Source organism: Moschus berezovskii, chromosome 1 (assembly GCF_049115385.1).
Source record: "Moschus berezovskii isolate FMDL1 chromosome 1, NW_MosBer_1.0, whole genome shotgun sequence".
Classification (NCBI taxonomy): domain Eukaryota; kingdom Metazoa; phylum Chordata; class Mammalia; order Artiodactyla; family Moschidae; genus Moschus; species Moschus berezovskii.
In genome coordinates this window covers 78160181-78186244 of record NC_142460.1, presented here as the reverse complement: position 1 = coordinate 78186244, position 26064 = coordinate 78160181, and the positions used below count along the sequence as shown (strand labels likewise).

The 26064-nt window shown below is 38.5% G+C and overlaps 1 protein-coding gene across 1 annotated transcript in view; it reads left to right on the top strand.

Annotated features, from left to right (window-relative positions):
- SLC9C1 (solute carrier family 9 member C1) overlaps positions 1-26064 on the top strand; it is a 113194-nt gene that overhangs the window by 7854 nt on the left and 79276 nt on the right. The window contains exons 4-6 of the mRNA XM_088840442.1: positions 10607-10772; positions 16006-16134; positions 25022-25183. Coding sequence (XP_088696568.1) covers positions 10607-10772; positions 16006-16134; positions 25022-25183 — 457 coding nt within the window. The remainder of the gene's footprint in view (positions 1-10606; positions 10773-16005; positions 16135-25021; positions 25184-26064) is intronic.

Genomic DNA, 26064 nt, shown 5'->3' with positions numbered 1-26064 from the left:
AGGCCTGGCTTGCTGTGATTCATGGGGTCGCGGAGAGTCGGACACACTGAGCGACTGAACTGAACTGAACTGATTCAGTTTTTTCAACACTATTTATCGAATAGGCTGTCTTTCACCTATTATATATTTCTTCCTCCTTTGTCATAGATTAATTGACCACAGATTAATTGCCCATACAATAATTACCTTTTTCCTTTCTCAGGTTAGGGAAGTCTTCCCCTGTTATTTCTTTAAATATATCCTCTGTCCCTTTCTCTCTCTCTCTTTTCCTTCAGAGACTTTATTATGCTAATGTTAGTATGTTTAATGTTCTTTCAGAGGTCCCTTAAACTGCCCTACTTTCTTTTTGTGTGTTTTTTGTCTTCAGCTTCAGTGATTTCTAGTACTCTGTTTTCCAGTTCTCTGCTCCATTCCTCTGTGTCTTCTAATCTACTGTTGATTACTTCTGCTGCTGCTGCTAACTCTCTTCAGTTGTGTCCGACTCTATAGACGGCAACCCCATAGACGGCAGTCCACCAGTCTCCCCCGTCCCTGGGATTCTCTAGCCAAGAACACTGGAGTGGGTTGCCATTTCCTTCTCCAATGCGTGAAAGTGAAGTCGCTCAGTCGTGTCCAACTCTTAGTGACCCCGTGGACTGCAGCCCACCAGGCTCCTCCCTCCATGGGATTTTCCAGGCAAGAGTACTGGAGTAGGGAGCCATTGCCTTCTCTGGTCAATTACTTCTACTACATTTTTAATTTTAATTATTACATTCTTCATCTCTGATTCTTCCTTATATTTTCTAACTCTTTGTTAAAAACTTCCATCTTCTCACTCTATTCATTTAATCTTCTCCTGGATTCTTGGATCATCTTTATCAGGTAGATTGCTTATCTCTACTTCACTTAGTTCTGAGCTTTAATCTTCTTCCTTCAAATAAATATTTGGAACATACTCCACTGTTGCTTTATTCCGCCTAATATGCTATTTTATTTATATGTATCTGATAGGTTCATTGCATTTTACAACCTTGGGGAAATGGTCTTTTTTAGGAGACGTTCTCTGTGACCCGGTGACACACTCCCCTCTCTTCACCAGAGCTCCATCCTCTAGGGGTTCTTCTTACATGAGCTACATGGGTCCAAGTCTTGTAGCAGGCTGACTATGATGAAAAGTCTGATAGATGTGGTTGGCCCCAATTCATTTGGTTTCTAGGCTCTGCCTTGTGTGGATGCTGCCAGCTGCTGGTGGGGAGGACCTAGAAACAGGCAGCTGGCTGCAGATCCCTGGGGGGTCCTGGGGCTAGGGCTGGCCCACTGGTGGGCAGAGCTGTGGTCTGTAGTGGGTTTCTATGGGACCAGGGATCCTGTATCTAGTGTCAGTCTGCTGGTTGGTGGGTCCAGTTCCTGATACAGCTGATTACAGGGCCTGGGGTGCTCCAAAGTTCATGTTGACCTGTTGGTGAGTAGGGCTGAATCCCAGGGGTGGGCAACTGAGGCATTGAAAAGTGTCTTGGAGCTGGTATCAGCTTGCTGATATGCTGGGTGGTGGGGGTCCCAGAGCTAGTATTTGCTTGCTGATGGGCAGGGCCATGATCCAGGGGGGGACCTGGAGCAAGTGCTGTCCTGTTCATCTAGATGGCTTTGGTGCTCTTGTGGGTCTTGACTCTATAGTGTCTCTGGACCCTCTTCCCATCTCATGGTGTGTTTTCTTTTTTATTTTTTTAAATACAGTTGATTTAAAATATTATGTTAGTTTCAAGTGTACAATGTAATGAATCAATATATTTTGAGGTGAAAAGATAATGGCTATAATCTCTGTGCTATACAATATGTCTTTGTTGCTTATTTTATACATTCCATCAAACCCATGCACTTAATTTGTCCTTACCTCACTTACCTTTCCCTTTTGGTAACCATTAATTTGTTTTCTATATCTATGAATCTATTTCTCTTTTGCATATATATTCATTTGTATTTTTTTTTAGATTCCACATATAAATGATATACAGTATTTATCTTTCTGATTGATTTCACTAAGCATAATGTTCTCTAAGTCCATCCACATTGCTGCAAATGGCAGAATTTTATTCTTGCATTGGTTGTACAGTGGTGAGCATAGATGCCTTCCATTCTTTTTATGGCTGAATAATATTCTATTGAATATAAAAACCACATCTTCTTATCTGTTCATCTGTTAATGGGCACTTGAGTTGTAATGGTTTCTTTATATCTTTATTTGTAGATCTTTTCTGCTAGTCTTATGGCCTTTCTCAACCACAGCTACTCTGTTTTAAATAGGAATGAGTGATCAGTATACTGTTGGCTGTATATGAAATACATTATTGCTGTTAACTGTAGTCACCATACTGATTTTTAGTTTTTAAAATTGGAGACTAATTACTTTACAATATTGTATTGGTTTTGCCATACATCAACATGAATCCACCACGGATGTACACGTGTTCCCCATCCTGAACCCCCCTCCAACCTCTCTCCCCATACCAGGTCATCCTAGTGCACCAGCCCCGAGCATCCTATATCATGTATCAAACCTGGACTGGCGATTTGTTTCACATATGATAATATACATGTTTCAATGTCATTCTCCCAAGTCACCTGCCCTCGCCCTCTCCCACAGAGTCCAGAAGACTGTTCTATACATCTGTGTCTCTTCTGCTGTCTCGCATACAGGGTTATCATTAACATCTTTCTAGATTCCATATATATGCGTTAGTATACTGTATTGGTGTTTTTCTTTCTGGCTTACTTCACTCTGTATAATAGGCTCCAGTCTCATCCACCTCATTAGAACTGATGCGATGTATTCTTTTTAATGGCTGAGTAATTCTCCATTGTGTATATGTACCACAGCTTTCTTATCCATTCCTCTGCTGATGGACATCTAGGTTGCTTCCATTATAAACAGTGCTGTGATGAACATTGGAGTACATGTGTCTCTTTCGATTCTGGTTTCCTCGGTGTGTGTGCTCAGCAGTGGAATTTCTGGCTCATATGCAGTTCTTTTTCCAGTTTTTTAAGGAATCTCCACACTGTTCTTCATAGTGGCTGTACTAGTTTGCATTCCCACCAACAGTGTAAGAGGGTTCCCTTTTATCCACACTCTCTCCAGCCTTTTTTGCTTGTAGACTTTTGGATAACAGCCATTCTGACTGGTGTGAAATGGTACCTCATTGTGGTTTTGATTTGCATTTCTCTGATAATGAGTGATATTGAGCATCTTTTCATATGTTTGTTAGCCATCTGTATGTCTCCTTTGGAGAAATGTCTGTTTAGTTCTTTGGCCCATTTTTTGATTGGGTCATTTATTTTTCTGGAATTGAGCTACAGGAGTTGCTTGTATATTTTTGAGATGAATTCTTTGTCAGTTGCTTCATTTGCTATTATTTTCTCCCATTCTGAAGGCTGTCTTTTCACCTTGCTTATAGTTTCCTTTGCTGTGCAGAAGCTTTTAATTTTAATTAGGTCCCATTTGTTTATTTTTGCTTTTATTTCCAATATTCTGGGAGGTGGGTCTTGGAGGATCCTGCTGTGATTTATGTCGGAGAGTGTTTTGGCTATGTTCTCCTCTAGGAGTTTTATAGTTTCTGGTCTTCTGTTTAGATCTTTAACCCATTTTGAATTTATTTTTGTGTACGGTGTTAGAAAGTGTTCAGTTTCATTCTTTTACAAGTGGTTGACCAGTTTTCCCAACACTACTTGCTAAAGAGATTGTCTTTTCTCCATTGTATATTCTTGCCTCCTTTGTCAAAGATAAGGTGTCCATAGGTGTGTGGATTTATCTTTGGGCTTTCTATTTTGTTCCATTGATCTATATTCCTGTCTTTGTGCAAGCACCATACTGTCTTGGTGATTGTAGCTTTGTAGTAGAGCCTGAAGTCAGGCATGTTGATTCCGCCAGTTCCATTCTTCTTTCTCAAGATTGTTTTGGCTATTCGAGGTTTTCTGTATTTCCATACAAAATTGTGAAATTATTTGTTCTAGCTCTGTGAAAAATACTATTGGTAGCTTGATAGGGATTACATTGAATCTATAGATTGCTCTGAGTAGTATACTGATTTTCACTGTATTGATTCTTCTGATCCATTAAAACAGTATATTTTTTCATCTATTAGTGTCCTCTTTAATTTCTCTCACCAGTTTTTTATACTTTTCTATATATAGGTCTTTTGTTTCTTTATTTAGATATATTCCTAAGTATTTTATTCTTTTTGTTGCCATGGTGAATTTATCTTTCTATTTTCTCATTATTAGTGTATAGGAATGCAAGGGATTTCTTTGTGTTGATTTTATATCCTGCAACTTTACTATATTCATTGATTCAGTTCATTTCAGCCGCTGTCATGTCCGACTCTTTGCGACCCCATGAATCACAGCACTCCAGGCATCCCTGTCCATCACCAACTCCCGGAGTTCACTCAAATTCGTGTCCATCAAGTCGGTGATGCCATCAAGCCATCTCATTCTCTGTCATCCCCGTCTCCTCCCGCCCCTAATCCTTCCCAGCATCAGAGTCTTTTCCAGTGAGTCAAATGTTCGTAGAGGTGGCCAAAGTATTGGAGTTTCAGCTTTAGCATGCGTCCTTCCAATGAACACCCAGGACTCATCTCCTTTAGAATGGACTGATTGGATCTCCTTGCAGTCCAAGGGACTCTCAAGAGTCTTCTCCAGCACCACAGTTCAAAAGCATCAATTCTTCGGCGATCAGCTTTCTTCACAGTCCAACTCTCACATCCATACATGACCACTGGAAAAACCATAGCCTTGACTAGATGGACCTTTGTTGGCAAAGTAATGTCTCTGCTTTTTAATATGCTATCTAGGTTGGTCATAACTTTCCTTCCAAGGAGTAAGCGTCTTTTACTTTCATGGCTGCAATCAGCATCTGCAGTGATTTTGGAGCCAAAAAAATAAAGTCTGACAGTGTTTCCACTGTTTCTCCATCTATTTGCCATGAAGTGATGGGACCAGATGCCATGATCTTCGTTTTCTGAATGTTGAGTTTTAAGCCAACTTTTTCACTCTCCTCTTTCACTTTCATCAAGAGGCTTTTGAGTTCCTCTTCACTTTCTGCCATAAGGGTGGTGTCATCTGCATATCTGAGGTTATTGATATTTCTCCCAGCAATCTTGATTCCAGCTGGTGCTTCTTCCAGCCCAGCGTTCCTCATGATGTACTCTGTATATAAGTTAAATAAGCAGGGTGACAATATACAACCTTGACGTACTCCTTTTCCTATTTGGAACCAGTCTGTTGTTCCATGTCCAGTTCTAACTGTTGCTTCCTGACCTGAATACAGGTTTCATAAGAGGCAGGTCAGGTGGTCCAGTATTCCCATCTCTTTCAGGATATTCCACAGTTTGTTGTGATCCACAGAGTCAAAGGCTTTGGCATAGTCAATGAAGAAGAAATAGATGTTTTTCTGGAACTCTCTTGCTTTTTCCATGATCCAGCGGATGTTGGCAATTTGGTCTATGGTTCTGCCTTTTCTAAAACCAGCTTGAACATCTGGAAGTTCACGGTTCATGTATTGCTGAAGCCTGGCTTGGGGAATTTTGAGCATGACTTTACTAGCGTGTGAGATGAGTGCAATTGTGCAGTAGTTTGAGCATTCTTTGGCATTGCCTTTCTTTGGGATTGGAATGAAGACTGACCTTTTCCAGTGTTGTGGCCACTGCTGAGTTTTCCAAATTTGCTGGCATATTGAGTGAGCACTTTCACAGCATCCTCTTTCAGGATTTGAAATAGCTCAACTGGAATTCCATCACCTCCACTAGCTTTGTTCGTTGTGATGCTTTCAAAGGCCCACTTGACTTCACATTCCAAGATGTCTGGCTCTAGGTCAGTGATCACACTATCGTGATTATCTTGGTCGTGAAGATCTTTTTTGTACAGTTCTTCTGTGTATTCTTGCCACCTCTTCTTAATATCTTCTACTTCTGTTAGGTCCATACCATTTCTTTCCTTTATCGAGCCCATCTTTGCATGAAATGTTCATTTGGTATCTCTAATTTTCTTGAGGAGATCGCTAGTCTTTCCTATTCTGTTGTTCTCTGTTTCTTTGCATTGATTGCTGAGGAAGGCTTTCTTATCTCTCCTTGCTATTCTTTGGAACTCTGTATTCAGATGCTTATATCTTTCCTTTTCTCCTTTGCTTTTCACTTCTCTTCTTTTCACAGCTATTTGTAAGGCCTCCCCAGACAGTCATTTGGTTTTTTTGCATTTCTTTTCCATGGGGATGGTCTTGATCCCTGTCTCCTGTACAATGTCACGAACCTCCATCCATAGTTTATCAGGCACTCTATCAGATCTAGTCCCTTAAATCTATTTCTCACTTCCACTGTATAATCATAAGGGATTTGACTTAGGTCATATCTGAATGGTCTAGTGGTTTTCCCTACTTTCTTCAATTTAAGTCTGAATTTGGCAATAAGGAGTTCATGATCTGAGCCACAGTCAACTCCTGGTCTTGTTTTTGCTAACTGTATAGAGCTTCTCCTTCGTTGACTGCAAAGAATATAATCAATCTGATTTCAGTGTTGACCATCTGGTGATGTCCATGTGTAAAGTTTTCTCTTGTGTAGTTGGAAGAGGGAGTTTGCTATTACCAGTGCATTCTCTTGGCAAAACTCTATTAACCTTTGCCCTGCTTAACTCCATACTCCAAGGCCAAATTTGCCTGTTACTACAGGTGTTTCTTGACTTCCTACTTTGCATTCCAGTCCCCTATGACTGCTAGTGACTATATTGGAGAAGACAATGGCACGCCACTCCAGTTCTCTTGCCTGGAAAATCCCATGGATTTAGGAGCCTGGTAGGCTGCTATCCATGTGGTCGCAAGGAGTCGGACAGGACTGAGCGACTTCACTTTCACTTTTCACTTGCATGCATTGGAGAAGGAAATGGCAACCCACTCCAGTGTTCTTTCCTGGAGATTCCCAGGGACGGGGGAGCCTGGTGGGCTGCCGTCTGTGGGGTCGCACAGAGTCGGACATGACTGAAGCGACTTAGCAGTAGCAGCAACCCCTATAATGAAAAGGACATCTTCTGTGTGGTCCATCGCAGCCGGAGCGCTCTTCTGCATATTCATTGATTAGCCCTAGTAATTTTCTGGTGGAATCTTTGGGATTTTCTATGTAGAGGATCATGTCATCTGCAAACAGTGAGAGTTTTACTTTCTTTTCCAATTTGGATTCCTTTTTTTTCTTTTTCTGCTCTGATTGCTGCGGCCAAAACTTCCAAAACTATGTTGAATGGTAATGGTGAGAGTGGGCACCCTTGTCTTGTTCCTGACTTTAGGGGAAATGCTTTCAATATTTCACCTTGAGGATAATGTTTGCTGTGGGTTTGCCATATATAGCTTTTATTTTGTTGAGGTATTTTCCTTCTATTCCCGCCTTCTGGAGGGTTTTTATCATAAATGGATGTTGAATTTTGTCAAATGCTTTCTCTTCATCTTTGAGATAATCATATGCCTTTTATCTTTCAATTTGTTAATGTGGTATATTATATTGGTTGATTTGGGGTATTGAAGAATCCTTGCATCCCTGGGATTAAGCCCACTTGGTCATGATGTATGATCTTTTTAATGTGTTGTTGGATTCTGATTCTTAGAATTTTGTTAAGGATCTATGTTCATCAGTGATATTGGCCTGTGGTTTTCTTTTTTGTGGCATCTTTGTCAGGTTTTGGTATTAAGGTGATGCTGGCCTCATAGAATGAGTTTGGAAGTTTACCTTCCTCTACAATTTTTTGGAATAGTTTGAGTAGGATAGGTGATAACTCTTCTCTAAATTTTTGGTAGAATTCAGCTATGAAGCCGTCTGGACCTAGGTTTTGTTTGCTGGAAGATTTCTGATTAGTTTCAATTTCTGTGCTTTTGATGGGTCTGTTAAGATTTTCTATTCCTTTCTGGTTCAGCTTTGGAAAGTTGTCCTTTTCTAAGAATTTGCCCACTTCTTCCAAGTTGTCCATTTTATTGCATATATTTGCTGATAGTAGTCTCTTATAATCCTTTGTATTTCTGTGTTGTCTGTTGTGATCTCTCCATTTTCATTTTTAATTTTATTGATTGATTTTTCTCTCTTTGTTTCTTGATGAGTCTGGCTAATGGTTTGTCAATTGTATTTATCCTCTCAAAGAACCAGCATTTGGCTTTGTTGATTTTGGTGTGGTCTTTTTTGTTTTTTTGCATTTATTTCTGCCTTAATTTTAAAGATTTCTTTCCTTCTACTCACCCTGGGGTTCTTCATTTCTTCCTTTTCTAGTTGCTTTAGGTGTTGAGTTAGGTTATTTATTTGACTTTTTTCTTGTTTCTTGAGCTATGCCTGTATTGCTATGAACCTTCCCCTTAGCGCTGCTTTTACAGTGTCCCAGAGATTTTGGGTTGTTGTGTTTTCATTTTCATTCATTTCTTTGCATATTTTGATTTTTTTAAAAATTTCTTCCGTGATTTGTTGGTTATTCATCAGTGTGTTGTTCAGCCTCCACATGTTGGAATTTTTAATAGTTTTTCTCCTGTAATTGAGATCTAACCTTACTACACTGTGGTCAGAAAAGATGCTTGGAATGATTTCAAGTGAACTCCGGGAGTTGGTGATGGACAGGGAGGCCTGGCATGCTGTGGTTCATGGGGTCGCTAAGTCGGACACGACTGAGCGACTGAACTGAACTGAACTGAAAGGCTAGATTTATGGCCCAGGATATGATCTATCCTGGAGAAGGTTCTGTGTGCGCTTGAGAAAAAGGTGAAATTCATTGTTTTGGGGTGAAATGTCCTACAGATATCAATTAGGTCTAACTGGTCTATTGTATCATTTAACTTTTTTGTTTCCCTGTTAATTTTCTGTTTAGTTGATCTGTCCATAGGTGTGAGTGGGGTATTAAAGTCTCCCACTATTATTGTGTTATTGTGAATTTCCTCTTTCATGCTTGTTAGCATTTGTCTTACATATTGTGGTGCTCCTATGTTGGGTGTATATATATTTATAATTGTTATATCTTCTTCTTGGATTGATCCTTTGATCATTATGTAGTGTCCTTCTTTGTCTCTCTTCACAGCCTTTGTTTTAAAGTCTACTTTATCTGATATGAGTATTGCTACTCCTGCTTTCTTTTGGTCTCTGTTTGCGTGGAATATCTTTTTCCAGCCCTTCAGTTTCAGTCTGTATGTGTCCCTCGTTTTGAGGTGGGTCTCTTGTAGACAACATATATGGGGGTCTTGTTTTTGTATCCATTCAGCCAGCCTTTGTCTTTTGGTTGGGGCATTCAGCCTACTTACATTTAAGGTAATTACTGATAGGTATGATCCCATTGCCATTTACTTTATTCTTTTGGGTTTGAGTTTATACACCCTTTCTGTGTGTCCTGTCTAGAAAAGATCCTTTAGCATTTGTTGGAGAGCTGGTTATGTCCCTATGCTGTACTTATTTTATAACTGGAAATTGGTGCCTTATGACCAATTTTATACATTTCACACCTCCATCTCCCAACTAACCTGATTGCCTGCCTCTGTCAACCATAAATCTGTTCTCCAAATCTATGAATTTGTTTTTTTAGATTCCGCACATAAGTGAGATTATATGGCATTTGTCTTTCTCTGTATGATATATTTCACTTAGTATATGCCCTCAAGATCCTCTTATATTGTGGCAAATGGCAAGATTTCCTTCTTTTTCTTATGACTGTATAATATCCCATGTATGTATATATGTACATAATACATATTCCTTATCCATTCATCTGTAGATGGACATTTAGATTGCTTAATGTTTTGGCTATTGTAAATAATGCTGTAGTGAACATGGGAGTATATTTGTGAATTCTCAGAGGTACTTTAAGGAACAATCAGCATATTTTCCCAAGCCTGTTTGGTCATAAAATCATGCTAAATAGCCACCACAGGAGAATAAGAGAAAATAGAAGGCAATTTTCCAATAGTGGGAAGGCTGAAGGCTAGGTTCCAGTTCTGAAATGATAGAATTTTCCTTCCTATTTTTCCCCTGGTCCTCTGCCATTTCCATGAACTCTTTCTATTATTTTGTTTTCTTTTTCCTCCCCCCACCCCTACTATTTTGTAACTTCTTTCTAAATTTTTTTTCTTTTTTCTGTGTTAATAAGCTATGTCTCAGTTTTTATGCATTGTTAAATGTGTATATATATTATGCATATGTCACATATAGTATGTTTATATGGTATCTATGTGTATATCTTCACACATGTATATCTATATTCAATGTCTTTATCAAGATAATTAAAAATTTGTTTTTCCCTTTATGGTTTATTACAAGATATTGAATATAATTCCCTGTGCTTTATAGTAGGACCCCATTGTTTATCTATTTTATATGCAGTAGTTTGTATAAAAGTTGCTTTTTAATTATAATATTTCCTAGAACTAGTATTTCTTAGATTCTAAGACTCTTACTGCAATTTTTCTCCTTATTTCCAGAGTTTCAAGCACATAGTTGTTAAGATAATTGAAAATTTCCCTTTGATGGATTTAATGTGATTCTAATGTGATTCTACATCTTCAGTATCCTGATTTTGCTTTTAAAAATGGAATACAAATGCAATTTGATTTTTTAACTATGAAATTTCTTTGCAGATAGTTTTCATTACGGTTCCTGGCTTTCTGATTAACTATACCTTAGTCCTTTGGTATCTGGCATCTGTGAATAAATTGCTTTTGAAAACCACCCCATGGTTATTATTTTCAGCTATCCTTGTGAGTTTAGATCCCATGCTGACTTCATCCGCTATAAAAGATCTGGGTAGGTGTATTTCTCTCTTTTCCTATATTTAAAATATATTCCATGTTTAAATTGTCTAGTTTTAAGATCTTTGTTCATTATAGCTTCTTACTATGTGAAGTGGGGTGCTGGGACACTAAGGTTTGAGCATAGAGATCCATGTGGTGATTCTTAGAATAGAATGAAATGCCAGTGATGGGCTTACTTAGTATTTTAAGTCTTGCATTCACTTGTGGAATGAAAATGAAAAGTGATAGTGAAAGTCAATCAGTCATGTCCAACTCTTTGTGACCACATGAACTATATAGTCCATGGTATTTTCCAGGCCAGAATACTGGTGTGGGTAGCCTTTCCCTTCTCCAGGGGATCTTCCCAACCCAGGGACAGAACCCAGGTTTCCCATATTGCAGGCAGATTCTTTACCAGCTGAGCCACGAAGGAAGCCAAAAGAAAATAATCTGCCTTTTGCATCAGCTGGGAATCGATCCCCAGCCTCCCACGTGGCAAGTGAGAATTCTACCACCAATGCCTTGGTTAGGGCAGGGCATTATTTGGAATGCTTGACTTTATGCATGATTCTGCCTTGAGCCAACAGAATAGTTTTGGGAGCATTACAATATTGTATGTATTTCATGGTAACATTTTTATTGCCCAACACCTCTTTTCTGTTGAAAACACTGTTCTTCGTATAATGCTGTCTGTAAAAAAAAAAAAAATTATCTTTTAAGTCTTTGTTACCATTAAGACCAAAATTCTAAAGAGTCAAAAACAATAAAATCATTAATGATATAGTATCTTCAGTGTGCACTGTTTTAGGAGAAAGAAACCTCTTTTGAAAAGTAAAATACCAAGTCAGTGTAACCCAAAAAAAAAAAAATCCAAAACTTGCATTCAAAAAAAGGAAAAATTACCTCATTTATGTTTGCTTGACTATTTTTTATAATGAGAACTGAAACATTTGTTTTAATGTGGCACATACAAGCACACACCCCCTCACATAAACAATTTTTATGGACAGTTAAAAAGGAAAGAGCAATCTGAGGCAAGTTGAAGGAGAGTAGGGGAGAAATTCTAAGTATATCTGTATGAATAAAGAAAAGTCAGATCTTTAAGACAAGCAGATTAAGATTGTATCAGCATCTATACCCCAACCCTGCTGCTATGGGACTCTGTCAATGCCTGCTCCTTTTCATACTCATAAGATTTGGAGGATTTCTGTACTACCTGAGAGAATCCCATAATCCTCTTAACTTTATAATCTTAGAGTTTAGTTATTCCATTGACTTCCTGGTTTACCATTGTTGAATTTAAATCATTTCTTTGGATTTCAGTTCAGTTCAGTTCAGTCGCTCAGTCGTGTCTGACTCTCCGGAACCCAAGAATCACAGCACGCCAGGCCTCCCTGTCCATCACCAACTCCCGGACTTCACTCAAACTCACCTCCATCGAGTTGGTGATGCCATCCAGCCACCTCATTCTCTGTCGTCCCCTTCTCCTCCCGCCCCCAACCTTTCCCAGCATCAGAGTCTTTTCCAGTGAGTCAACTCATCGCATGAGGTGGCCAAAGTATTGGAGTTTCAGCTTTACCATCAGTCCTTCCAATGAACACCCAGGATTGATTTCCTCTAGAATGGACTGGTTGGATCTCCTTACAGTCCAAGGGACTCTCAAGAGTCTTCTCCAGCACCACAGTTCAAAAGTATCAATTCTTTGGCGATCAGCTTTCTTCCCAGTCCAACTTTCACATCCATACATGACCACTGGAAAAACCGTAGCCTTAGCTAGACGGACCTTGGTTGGCAAAGTAATGTCTCTGCTTTTTAATATACTATCAAGGTTGATCATAACTTTCCTTCCAAGGAGTAAGCGTCTTTTACTTTCATGGCTGCAATCAGCATCTGCAGTGATTTTGGAGCCCAAAAAAAATAAAGTCTGACACCGTTTCCACTGTTTTTCCATCTATTTCCCATGAAGTGATGGGACCAGATGCCATGATCTTCGCTTTCTGAATGTTGAGCTTCAAGCCAACCTTTTCACTCTCCTCTTTCACTTTCATCAAGAGGCTTTTGAGTTCCTCTTCACTTTCTGCCATTAAGGTAGTGTCATCTGCATATCTGAGGTTATTGATATTTCTCCCGGCAATCTTGATTCCAGCATGTGCTTCTTCCAGCCCAGCGTTTCTCATGATGTACTCTGCATAGAAGTTAAATAAGCAAGGTGACAATATACAGCCTTGACGTACTCCTTTTCCTATTTGGAACCAGTCTGTTGTTCCATGTACAGTTCTGACTGTTGCTTCCTGACCTGAATATAGGTTTCTCAAGAGGCAGGTCAGGTGGTCTGGTATTCCCATCTCTTTCAGAATTTTCCACAGTTTATTGTGATCCACACAGTCAAAGGCTTCGGCATAGTCAATGAAGCAGAAATAGATGTTTTTCTGGAACTCTCTCGCGTTTTCCATGATCCAGCGGATGTTTGCAATTTGATCTCTGGTGCCTCTGCCTTTTCTAAAACCTGCTTGAACATCTTGGAGTTCACGGTGCACATATTGCTGAAGCCTGGCTTGGAGAATTTTGAGCATGACTTTACTAGCGTGTGAGATGAGTGCAATTGTGCGGTAGTTTGAGCATTCTTTGGCATTGTCTTTCTTTGGGACTGGAATGAAGACTGACCTTTTCCAGTCCTGTGGCCACTGCTGAGTTTTCCAAACTTGTTGGCATATTGAGTGCAGCACTTTCACAGCATTATCTTTCAAGATTTGAAATAGCTCAACTGGAATTCCATCACCTCCACTAGCTTTGTTCGTAGTGATGCTTTCTAAGGCCCACTTGACTTCACATTCCAAGATGTCTGGCTCTAGGTCAATGATCACATTATCGTGACTATCTTGGTCGTGAAGATCTTTTTTGTACAGTTCTTCTGTGTATCCTTGCCACCTCTTCTTAATATCTTCTGCTTCTGTTAGGGCCATACCATTTCTGTCCTTTATCGAGCCCATCTTTGCATGAAATATTCCCTTGGAATCTCTAATATTCTTGAAGAGATCTCTTGTCTTTCCTATTCTGTTGTTTTCCTCTATTTCTTTGCATTGATCACTGAGGAAGGCTTTCTTATCTCTCCTTGCTGTTCTTTGGAACTCTGCATTCAGATGCTTATATCTTTCCTTTTCTCCTTTGCTTTTCACTTCTCTTCTTTTCAATGCTATTTGTAAGCTTACTTACTTGCTTTTCTCCTCATTTTGCATCATTTTAAAGTAAAAGAAAATTATTTTTCTCTTGGAAGTATTTTTGCCTGAGTTTTCACAGAAAGATTTTTATATATTTTTTATTTTATTCTCAACAATAAAATCTGGCCAGGCCTATGTTTGGAGTACATGGATACATTAACATTGTCTTGAGCTTTTTATGATCTATTGACTCCTCTTATGCTCCTTGTCTTTATTTCCAAATATGCATTTTGTTATAGCCCTTTTTCTAAGATGGAATATTTATACAACAGTATTACTTAGGATTTGTTTTTGTCTTTTCTTTTGACTAAAAATAACTCCAAAATGTAGTGGCTTAAAAATATAATCATTTTTTATTTCTCATGAGTTTGGTAGCTTTGATGGTATGAACTGGGCTCTGCTGATCTTGGCTAGGCTCACTAATGAATCTGCAGTCAGTTAGAGAGTCCTCTGGGAACTAAGTGATCCAGAATGGCCTCATCTGGAAGATCCACTTTTCTTCCATGTTATTTCTCACATTCCTCCAGAAGAGTAGCCAGGAAATTCTGCCAAGATGGTGGCAGGGATCTAAGAGAGTAGAAGCAGAAATCTTTCTCAAGCCTCTCCTTGTATAAAGTTTCATAAAAAGAATCTCTTTGGTGATAGAAACTTCAGTCTTATAGCAGAAGGCATGGATGCAGAGACAGGTGAGGAATTAGATCATCAAGGCAATGAGTTTCTACAGAGACAGACTGCCTTGGCTTTGCTTCTTTTCCAGTAGAATACTTACTGTATTAAATTGTGATCAGAAGGCTAGGCTGATTGGTTCACAAGAAAGGTTTTTACCATTTCCTTAATAATATTTCCTTCCTATGGACATTTTGAAAATTATTAAAGAAGTTCAATTATAGTGTTGCCCCACAGGAACGTTGAATGGCAAAGAAAGAAATAATAATTGATAGATATCTAAACTTGGAATAATATCATAAATAGAGGAGATTAAGTTGGAAATAGATTATATCAGAATGCTCTCCATTAATGGAGTTTGATTTCTAAAACCATTGAAAGTGATGTATGAGAAAGTCAGACAATTACTAATTACAATCTGACTACCTGGACAACTGCATTAATACTTTGGTTAGTTACCATGGTATAGAGCTTTGGTTTATAAGTTTGCTTTATCCCTCTACTATCATTTTTTTTTTTGTCTTGTCTTAAATGCATGGTGTACGTGTTTACATAGACCAAGTTACAGAATTTAAAATTAATAAATTTCACATTTTCAGCTGTACTTTGAAACAAGAAATGAGAGCTCTAGTTGATTATCTTACATAAAACAAGCTCCCCCTGGTGATTCAGTGGTAAAGAGTCTACCTGCCAATGCAGGCAATACAGATTCTGTTCCTTTGGAAGAACCTTGGAATAGGAAATGACAACCCACTCCATTATTCTTGCCTGAAAAATCCTATGGACAGAGGATCCTAGGATTCTTAAGAGTTTTTTCCAGCACTAAAATTCAAAAGAATCAATTCTTTGACACTCAGCCTTCCTTATGGTCCAAGTCTCACATTCATACAGGACTACTGGAAAAACCATTTGTGTGTGTGCTTAATCGTGTCCGACCCTTTGTGACCCCATGGACTATAGCCCACCAGGTTCCTCTCTCCATGGGATTTTCCAGGCAAGAGTACTGGAGTGGGTTGCCATTTCATACTCCAGGGAATCTTCCCGACTCAGGGATTGAACCCAAGTCTCCACCATTGCAGGCAGATTAGTTACCATCTGAGCCACAAGGGAAGCCCTTTCTTTGATTCCTAATCAACCACAATTAATTTGTACCTAATCATGATGATCTAGACTTGTAAGTTAATACATAATGAAATTTTCTTGAACAGATTTTACAAACATGACTAACATATATTTGAGTATGTAGGAAAAGTACACGCTATAAATACATAGCTGAAAATATCCTTCTACTTGTTGATAAAATTCTATTCTTTAATATTCATGAAATTTTTCCCTCCTTAAAAAATATTTTTCCCTCTGTAGGTCTTTCTAGAAGCCTCGTCAGTTTAATTAAAGGAGAAAGTCTGATGACCTCTGTAATGTCTTTAATTACATTCACTGTTATTGTGAATATTGACCTTAGCTTGCACAAAAATACAATCCAGTCCTTAGGTAAGGACCTATTTTTTCTTAATTTTTAAAGATTAGAATCCCATATTTTCTGAAATCTTAATTTCTTAAAACTAGAATACTGTATTTTCTGAACTCTGACATGGATTTTATAATACCTTACCAAAGTTACACTTACGCAAACATAATCATATTGGTATAATTATTGGCCATTTACAAAGAAGTACCAAACATCCCTTATTTAATATTGGTATGGTTTTGTTGTGAGGCTAAGTTGGGACTTTTCATGAGGATGCCTATTGAAGCAACATTCCTCAGACCTAGACTGAACCAGAAGTTTTGATAACAAGAATGAGAGAAACTTTTTATCTGTCGAAGATGAACTCAAAAGGTCAGTTGAGTAGGGAGTCCACCAGTGCTGAGAGGAGGTATCTTCCCTTCCCTTTACTCTGTAACTATCTCCCTGCAGACAACACAGAAAGCTGTCAGATCAGGGAGAAAGTGTGAGTTACATGGCCATCTACAGGGCCTGAGCACAGTGCTTGTAAGCAGAGAAATTGTAAAATGCCTAGAAGTTCATTTGCCACATTCAAATAGTCCTGAACCATACATATTTTGTCCTTTATCATGTGTATGTGCATGCATGTGTATATAAGGTAAGTGATGTATGCACACTGTAATATAAAGTATGCTGCTGCTGCTAAGTCACTTCAGTCGTGTCCGACTCTGTGTGACCCCATAGACGGAAGCCCACCAGGCTCCCCCGTCCCTGGGATTCTCCAGGCAAGAACACTGGAGTGGGTTGCCATTTCCTTCTCCAATGTGTGAAAGTGGAAAGTGAAAAGTGAAAGTGAAGTCACTCAGTCGTGTCCGACCCTTAGCGACCCCACGGACTTCAGCCTACCAGGCTCCTCCATCCATGGGATTTCTAGGCAATAGTACTGGAGTGGCTTGCCATTGCCTTCTCCGAATATAAAGTATAAAGATAAGTAATTATGACTCAGGACAAAAAATACAGTTGTCAGCACTCCTGTGAGCATCTTATATGCCCCTTCCTAATCAAAACCTCACCCTTTCAGTAGTTTAGAGTGTAGTCTCAACAAAATTAGAAATAAAGAAGTTATAACTGACCCCACAGAAACACAAAGGACCATAAGAGACTACTTACTACAGGCAACAATATGCCACTAAAATGGACAACCTAGAAGAAATGGACAAATTCTTAGAAAGATACATTCTCCCAAGATCAAACCAGGAAGAAATTGAAAATATGAATAAACCAACTACAAGTACTGAAAGTGAATATGTGATTTCAAAAATCAAAGAAACAGAAGTCCAAGACCAGATGGCTTCACAGGTGAATTCTATGGAACATTCAGAGAAGAATTAACACCTATCCTTTTGAAACTATTTCAAAAAATTACAGAGGAAAGTACACTTCCAAACTTACTCTGTGAGACCACCATCACCCTGATACCAAAACCAGACAAAGATACCACAAAAAAGAGAAAACTACAGGCCAATATCACTGACGAACATAGATGCAAAAATCTCAGCAAAATACTAGCAAACCAAATCAAGCAATACATTAAAAAGGTCCTATTCCATGACCAAAAGTGGGATTTATCCCACAGGAATGCAAGGACTTTTCAATATTGGCAAATCAATCCATGTGATACACCACATTAGCAAATTGAAGAATAAAACTATATGATCATCTCAATAGATGCAGAAAAAACTTTTGATAAAACTCAATATCCATTTATGGTAAAAAAAAAAAAAATCCTCCAGGAACAATCTCATTTACCACCATATCAAAAAGAATAAAATGTCTAAGAATAAATCTACCTAAGGAGACAAAGACTTGTACTCTGAAAATTATAAGAAAGAAACTGAAAATGACACAAGTAGATGAACAGGCTCTTTGATTGGAAGGATCAATATTGTCAAAATGACTATAACACCCAAGGCAATCTACAGATTCAATGCAATCCAAATCAAATTACCAATGGCATTTTTCACAGAACTAGAACAAAAAATTTTTTCATTTGTTTGAAAACTCAAAAGACCTTGAAAGCAACTTTGAGAAAGGAAAATGTAGCTGGAGAAATCAGCTCTCTGACTTCAGACTACACTACAAGCCTACAGTAATCAAAACAGTATGGTACTGACATACCATACCAGAAGACTAATCCTTCCCCAATAGAATCACATTTCTCATGTCTTTCTCAAGAGAGTTGGTCCAAGTCGTGGACAACTACCCAACTTGGGCATAAGAAGCACTTAATTTCAGCCTTGTTTTTTGTATCCAATTAGTTTACTCAAACCATGGCAGTTTGGAATATCCGTTGTGATCCTAGAACCCCAGTTTAGCATAGTAAGTTACATCATCTTTAAAAGCTTCATATAACCTTTCTGTGGTGTGTGAGAAAACCAAACTACATACATAGAATATTTTTCAAAATGCAAAGCACAAAAAGAGGTGACAGAACACAGTACTCAGAGAGTTTTTACAATAAAACTTGCTGCAGATATGACCTTCCCATAGATGACTGAGGTGAGGAAAAAGGAAATGTTTATATTCAAAAGCATCTTAAAAGCTCAAAAACCATCCTTGGGGGAAACTGAGAAATGTAAAGTGTAGTCATGCATGCTGGTCAGAGGATCAAAGTCCAGCCTCTATACCTGATCTAGTATTATGTGCAAGCTGCTCAGTGATGTCCAACTCCTTGCAATCCCATGGACTGTAGCCCATCAGGCTCCTCTGTCAATGGGATTCTCCAATCAAGAATCCTGGAATGGGTTGCCAATCCCTTTTCCAGGGGATCTTCCCAACCCAGGTATTGAACCCAGGTCTCCTGCATTGCAGGCAGATTCCTTACTATCTGAGCCACCAGAGAAGCCTGATCTAGTGTTATACCAGGTCCCATTTAAGATAATATATACCATTCATATTACTGAGTCCAAGCTTACACTGCTCACCACATGAATAAATCTGAGACAGGTATTGAGGCAAGGAATATGACTATATTTAGAAAGCCAGCTGACTGAGAAGATGGCAGACTAATGTCTCAAAAATAACCATCTTATCAGGGTCTTGATGAAAGGTTCTTTTACAGAACAGGAGTAGGGGGAGGTAAGGGGGTAAAGTAAAAGGCCATTAATCTTACAGATATCTCCTGGAATGGCTAGCGTCAGGGAGTTAATGTGTCCATTTTTTTTTTCCTGTAGCCCTCCACAGGTGGGCAGGGTCCTGAACAAAGGCATTTTGGTTTAACATTCAGGCAGAGAGGCAGGGTTCCCTGAGGCAGGCCACTCCGTATGAACAGTATCCTTTTAATGAGTAAAAGTAGTGGGAGGCAATGGTTAAAGTTAAAGACACAGATCCAACATGGAGTCAGTTCTTCCCTATAACAATCACAGAATTTCAGGGAACTTTATCAGAGATGATATCCACAGTATAATCAAAAGAACTTTCTATTCACTGGGGAGTGAAAAATAAAGAGACAAAAGTACTTATGTGGAAGATAATTCACTCAATCATCCAACAATTATTTGTTGATATGTACTATGTGATGAGGTCAGGAAGCAACAGTCAGAACTGTACATGGAACAACAGACTGGTTCCAAATAGGAAAAAGAGTATGTCAAGGCTGTATATTGTCACCTTGCTTATTTAACTTCTATGCAGAGTACATCATGAGGAACGCTGGGCTGGAAGAAGCGCATGCTGGAATCAAGATTGCCGGGAGAAATATCAATAACCTCAGATATGCAGATGACACTACCTTAATGGCAGAAAGTGAAGCGGAACTCAAAAGCCTCTTGATGAAAGTGAAAGAGGAGAGTGAAAAGGTTGGCTTGAAGCTCAACATTCAGAAAACAAAGGTCATGGCATCTGGTCCCATCACTTCATGGGAAATAGATGGAAAAACAGTGGAAACGGTGTCAGACTTTATTTTTTGGGGCTCCAAAATCACTGCAGATGCTGATTGCAGCCATGATATTAAAAGATGCTTACTCCTTGGAAGGAAAGTTATGACCAACCTTGATAGTATATTAAAAAGCAGAGACATTACTTTGCCAACAAAGGTCCATCTAGTCAAGGCTATGGTTTTTCCCGTGGTCATATATGGATGTGGGAGTTGGACTGTGAAGAAAGCTGATCGACGAAGAATTGATGCTTTTGAACTGTGGTGTTGGAGAAGACTCTTGAGAGTCCCTTGGACTGTAAGGAGATCCAACCAGTCCATTCTAAAGGAGATCAATCCTGGGTGTTCATTGGAAGGACTGATGCTAAAGCTGAAACTGCAGTACTTTGGCCACCTCACGCGATGAGTTGACTCACTGGAAAAGACTCTGATGCTGGGAAGGACTGGGGGTGGGAGGAGACGGGAATGACAGAGAATGCAATGGCTGGATGGCATCACCGACTCGATGGACATGAGTTTGAGTGAACTCCGGGAGTTGGTGATGGACAGGGAGGCCTGGCGTGCTGTGATTCATGGGGTTGCGGAGAGTCGGACACGACTGAGCGACTGAACTGAACTGAACTGAATCATTCTTAAAATAGTAATAGTAACAACTACAATAAAACAGAAGGTCTGCTCTAGGATGAGGAGAACAGTGAACTTATTTTCTTCACCATTCAGACTTTGAATTTTTAGTAGAAGAATTCCTCTTAAGAAAGATGTTTGATAAGTTTTACTGGTATTTTATTTATATCCATTGGCATAATTGTGAAATAGTAATTTTCCTAGTATTGTATTGTATTGTTTGGTCACTCAGTCATGTATGATTCTTTTTGACCCCATGGACTGTAGCATGCCAGGCTTCCCTGTCCTTCACTATCTCCTGGAGTTTGCTCAAACTGGTGTCTGTTGAATCAGTGATGTCATCAACTATCTCACCCTCTGTTGTCCCCTTCTCCTCCTGCCTTCAGTCTCTCCCAACACCAGGGTCTTCTCAAATGAGTCAGCTCTTCGCATTAGGTGGCCAAAGTATTGGAGCTTCAGCTTCAGAATCAGTCCTTCCAATGAATATTCAGGATTGGTTTCCTTCAGAATTGGTTGGTTTGATCTCCTTGCAGTTCAAGGCACTTTCAGGAGTCTTCTCCAATACTGCAGTTTCCTAGTAATCACTATTTTATAACTTGTAATTATATAAACAATGTTGTTATATCTTTGAAAGTGTTAGTCTCTCAGTCATGTCTGACTCTTTGTGACCCCATTGTCTGTAGCCCTCCAGGTTCCTCTGTCCATGGAATTCTCCAGGAAAGAATACTGGAGTGGGTACCCATTCCCTTCTTTAGGGGATCTTCCCAACCCAGAGATCAAAGTCAGGTCTCTTGCATTGCAGGCAGATTCTTTACCATCTGAGCCACCAAGGAAGCCCAGAGTCACCAGAGAAGTTCTACTGTATCTTTGAAGTGAGCATGTTTCATAATAGGAAAAAACAAGAAAAGCTATTGTACTCAGAGTTCTTGCCTTTTCCTTCTTGTATGTTAGAAGTTTAAGAACATTGTAAGAAATAATGGATTTGCTTTGAGGCATTTCCTGGCCTAGTAAATCCATCCAGTAAATATTTTATTCTTTAAGAGCTCTTTTTCTTTTTTAAAAGAGAAAGTGTCTTTTAAACTTGGTCTTTTAACTCCAGTTCTTTGCATCTTCTGAAACCAGCGTCAGCATCCAGCATATGTTTCATTTACAGGAGGTGCTGGATTCCTAAAATTATCACCATAGTCAACCCCATACCTAGACTGGACATGACTTAGAGTCATTCATAAAATTCTCTCAAGTTCACACTATCCCTACAAGTGTTAAATTTTTCTGCTTGGCACATCTAGAAACCATGGCTCTCTTTCAGTCATAGGAGTGAGACTCGGTAGAGAAGGAATTTAGATAACTTCAGCAATCTTAACAATGCCCTCTCTACCAGTGGACATCTATGATTAAGGATTCATAAAAAGATTCTTTCTCCTTCATTTTACTACCTCAGAGCACTGTTCTGGGATTTACTTCCCCAAATTTAGCCTTGTTTCTTGATGTGGTTGCTATTGCTGTTTTCTGTTGGACATTCTTTGTTTCGGTTTTGTTCTTCCTCTACACATATTCTATTGAAGTTCACCCTTCAGGGTTTCCTGCACCTAAGACCCACTTTCATCTGTGATTTAAAACTTTTCTCCTCTGTTCCTCACCCTATAAAGATGAGAAGGACTTCCTCATCCACTGAAAATGCCTGATTACATCAATCAATGCCCTTAAGGGTTTAGGCTTCCTGTTTACCTGGGAAGAGCATCATAATGACTGTTAAAAGAAATTTGGCAAAATATAACAGTATCAGTGAAATTAAAAGACGCTTACTCCTTGGAAGGAAAGTTATGACCAACCTAGATAGTATATTAAAAAGCAGAGACATTACTTTGCCAACAAAGGTCCGTCTAGTCAAGGCTATGGTTTTTCCCGTGGTCATGTATGTACGGATGTGAGAGTTGGACTGTGAAGAAAGCTGATCACCGAAGAATTGATGCTTTTGAACTGTGGTGCTGGAGAAGACTCTTGAGAGTCCCTTGGACTGCAAGGAGATCCAACCAGTCCATTCTAAAGGAGATCAATCCTGGGTGTTCATTGGAAGGACTGATGCTAAAGCTGAAACTCCAATACTTTGGCCACCTCATGCGACGAGTTGACTCACTGGAAAAGACTCTGATGCTGGGAAGGATTGGGGGCGGGAGGAGGAGGGGATGACAGAGAATGAGATGGCTGGATGGCATCACCAACTCGATGGACATGGGTTTGAATGAATTCCGGCAGTTGGTGATGGACAGGGAGGCCTGGCGTGCTGTGATTCATGGGGTTGCAGAGAGTCGGACACGACTGAGCGACTGAACTGAACTGAACTGAACAGTATCAGTAAAGGATCAACTATCCTTCAGTGTAGTAATTCCATTTCTGGGGCCTAAGGAAGTAATCAGAGAAGTACAAAATATTATGTATAGAAATATACACCACAACATTGCTTATCGGGAGAAAAACTGAAAACAATGAAATGTCCAATAGTAAGGAACCAATCAGAATGGTTTGGCAGGCCAATACAATACAGGAGATTCACTTAGCGGTGATCCAGAGGCATTCTCCTTTTTTATTTTATTTTTTTAATTTCTTGTGTATATAATTTCAGACATAGATTCTAAATTCCATGAAGTTATAGAGCTTCTACTTCTTGTTCATTTTTGTTTTTCAAAAATGTATTATACATTTTGGCACTAAATAAAATATATTCCTGAATGGGGACTTAAAAAGCTCTTAAACCAAACTGATCAAATTTTATCAATTTAACTGTGACTTTTGACATTTGAAAAGAAACTCTTTCAATTTAAGAATAAGAAAATATCCTACATCTATCCCAAAGGCTATGAGTTATTTTAAAAGATAGTGTCAAAATGGATTAAAGATCTAAATGTAAGACCAGAAACTATAAAACTCCTAGAGGAGAACATAGGCAAAACACTCTCTGACGTAAATCACAGCAGGATCCTCCATGACCCACCTCCCAGAATATTGGAAATAAAAGCAAAAATAAACAAATGGGACCTAATTAAAATTAAAAGCTTCTGCACAACAAAGGAAACTATAAGCAAGGTGAAAAGACAGCCTTCAGATTGGGAGAAAATGATAGCAAATGAAGCAACTGACAAAGAATGCATCTCAAAAATATACAAGCAACACCTGCAGCTCAATTCCAGAAAAATAAACGACCCAATCAAAGAATGGGCCAAAGAACTAAACAGACATTTCTCCAAAGAAGACATACAGATGGCTAACAAACATATGAAAAGATGCTCAACATCACTCATTATCAGAGAAATGCAAATCAAAACCACAATGAGGTACCATCTCACGCCAGTCAGAATTGTTGCTATCCAAAAGTCTACAAACAATAATTGCTGGAGAGGGTATGGAGAAAAATTAACCCTCTTACACTGTTGGTGTGAATGCAAGCTAGTACAACCACTATGGAGAACAGTGTGGAGATTCCTTAAAAATCTGGAAATAGAACTGCCATATGACCCAGCAATCCCACTGCTGGGCATACACACCGAGGAAACCAGATTTGAAAGAGACATGTGTACTCCAATGTTCATTGCAGCACTGTTTATAATAGCCAGGACATGGAAGCAATCTAGATGTCCATCAACTGAGGAATGGATAAGAAAGCTGTGGTACATATACACAATAGAGTGTTACTCAGTCATTAAAAAGAATACATTTGAATCAGTTCATATAGGTGGATGGAACTGGAGCCTATTATACAGAGTGAAGTAAGCCAGAAAGAAAAACACCAATACAGTATACTAATGCATATATATGGAATTTAGAAAGATGGTAATGATAACCCAGTATACGAGATAACAAAAGAGACACAGATTTATAGAACAGTGTTTTGGACTGTGTGGGAGAGGGCGAGGGTGGGATGATTTGGGAGAATGGCATTGAAACATGTATATTATCATCTGTGAAACGAATTAGCAGTCCAGGATTGATGCATGATACAGGATGCTTGGGGCTGTTGCACTGGGATGACCCAGAGGGATGGTAAGGGGAGGGAGGTGGGAGGGGGGTTCAAGATGGGGAACACATGTCAATGTATGGCAAAACCAATACAATATTGTAATTAGCCTCCAATTAAAATTAAAAAAAAAGAGGGAGGGGACATATGTACACCAATGGCTAATTCATGCTGAGGTATGGCAGAAATCAAACCAATATTGTAAAGCAATTGGCTTTCAATTAAAAATACATAAATTTTTAAAAATACAAAAAAAGTTTAAAAAAAATGTCAGAAAGAAAAGTTGACCCAGATTATCACTTAAAATTAAAAGCACATAAATTCCATTAATTATTTTTTTATTTATTCCCTTTCCTTTCAGCCTACATCATCATGAAAGAAATTTGGTTACATCTTATAGTAAGTTTCTCATTTGGAATGGTTAGTTCAAAACTGATTCAACTATGGATGTCTACTGTTTTTGGAGAGGATGTTAATCATATAAGTCTCAGCTTTTCATTTCTGTACCTCATCTTTTATATTTGTAAGTAAGGGGACTATGCCTAAAATTAAATAATATAAAAAGGTTCAAATTAAAGATATAAAGATGTGGGAAATATTTACCAGGTGAAAAGAAAAAAAAAACAAAACAAAAAACCACCATGCAACTGATCTAGAAGTAATATTTTTGTAAATAATTTATCAAAAGACATTAAAAATATTAATATGTATACAATAGGAAACAATGTACCAAGTACATAAAGACAATTATAATAAGATAAACTTGACAAAATCATAATTACAAGGAGAAACTTTAACAGGCCTTTCCTAAATAATTTAATAACCAATTGGATTAAAAAAATGACTATGGCTATGATTTATATAAAAACTTAAATGCTTGGCTCCCAAGATATATAGAGTTTTATCTTCCAAAACAGAATGCTTATTCTTTACACATACCTATAGGCATTAACAGAAATTAACTAGACTAGAAGAACATATCAATAAAATTTCAAACATTATTCAGCTACAGTGCAATTAAATGCTTACTTCAAAAGGAGGATCTTTAAAAATAAATATTCTAACTGCCTGAAATTTAGAAAAACTGTTCTTGATAACTCTTAGATCAAGAAGGTAATAAAAATAGAAGTTATAGATCAAGGAAGGCTAATATTAAAAATTCTATCACATTGCTAATCCATTTACCACAACTCCCTTCTCACAGAGGTACAGCAGACAATGATAACCATATCACTGTTTCCTGATACTGCCTCAGAATCACTTTCCATTCAGCCCTTTATACAGCTCTACAAATGATTTGAAGTTGGCATGTGTGATAATATCAACTTCCCAACTGACTCTATACCTTTCCATTACATTTAAGAATAAGGCAATGTTGCCTAGCCTCATATCTATGATTAAAAA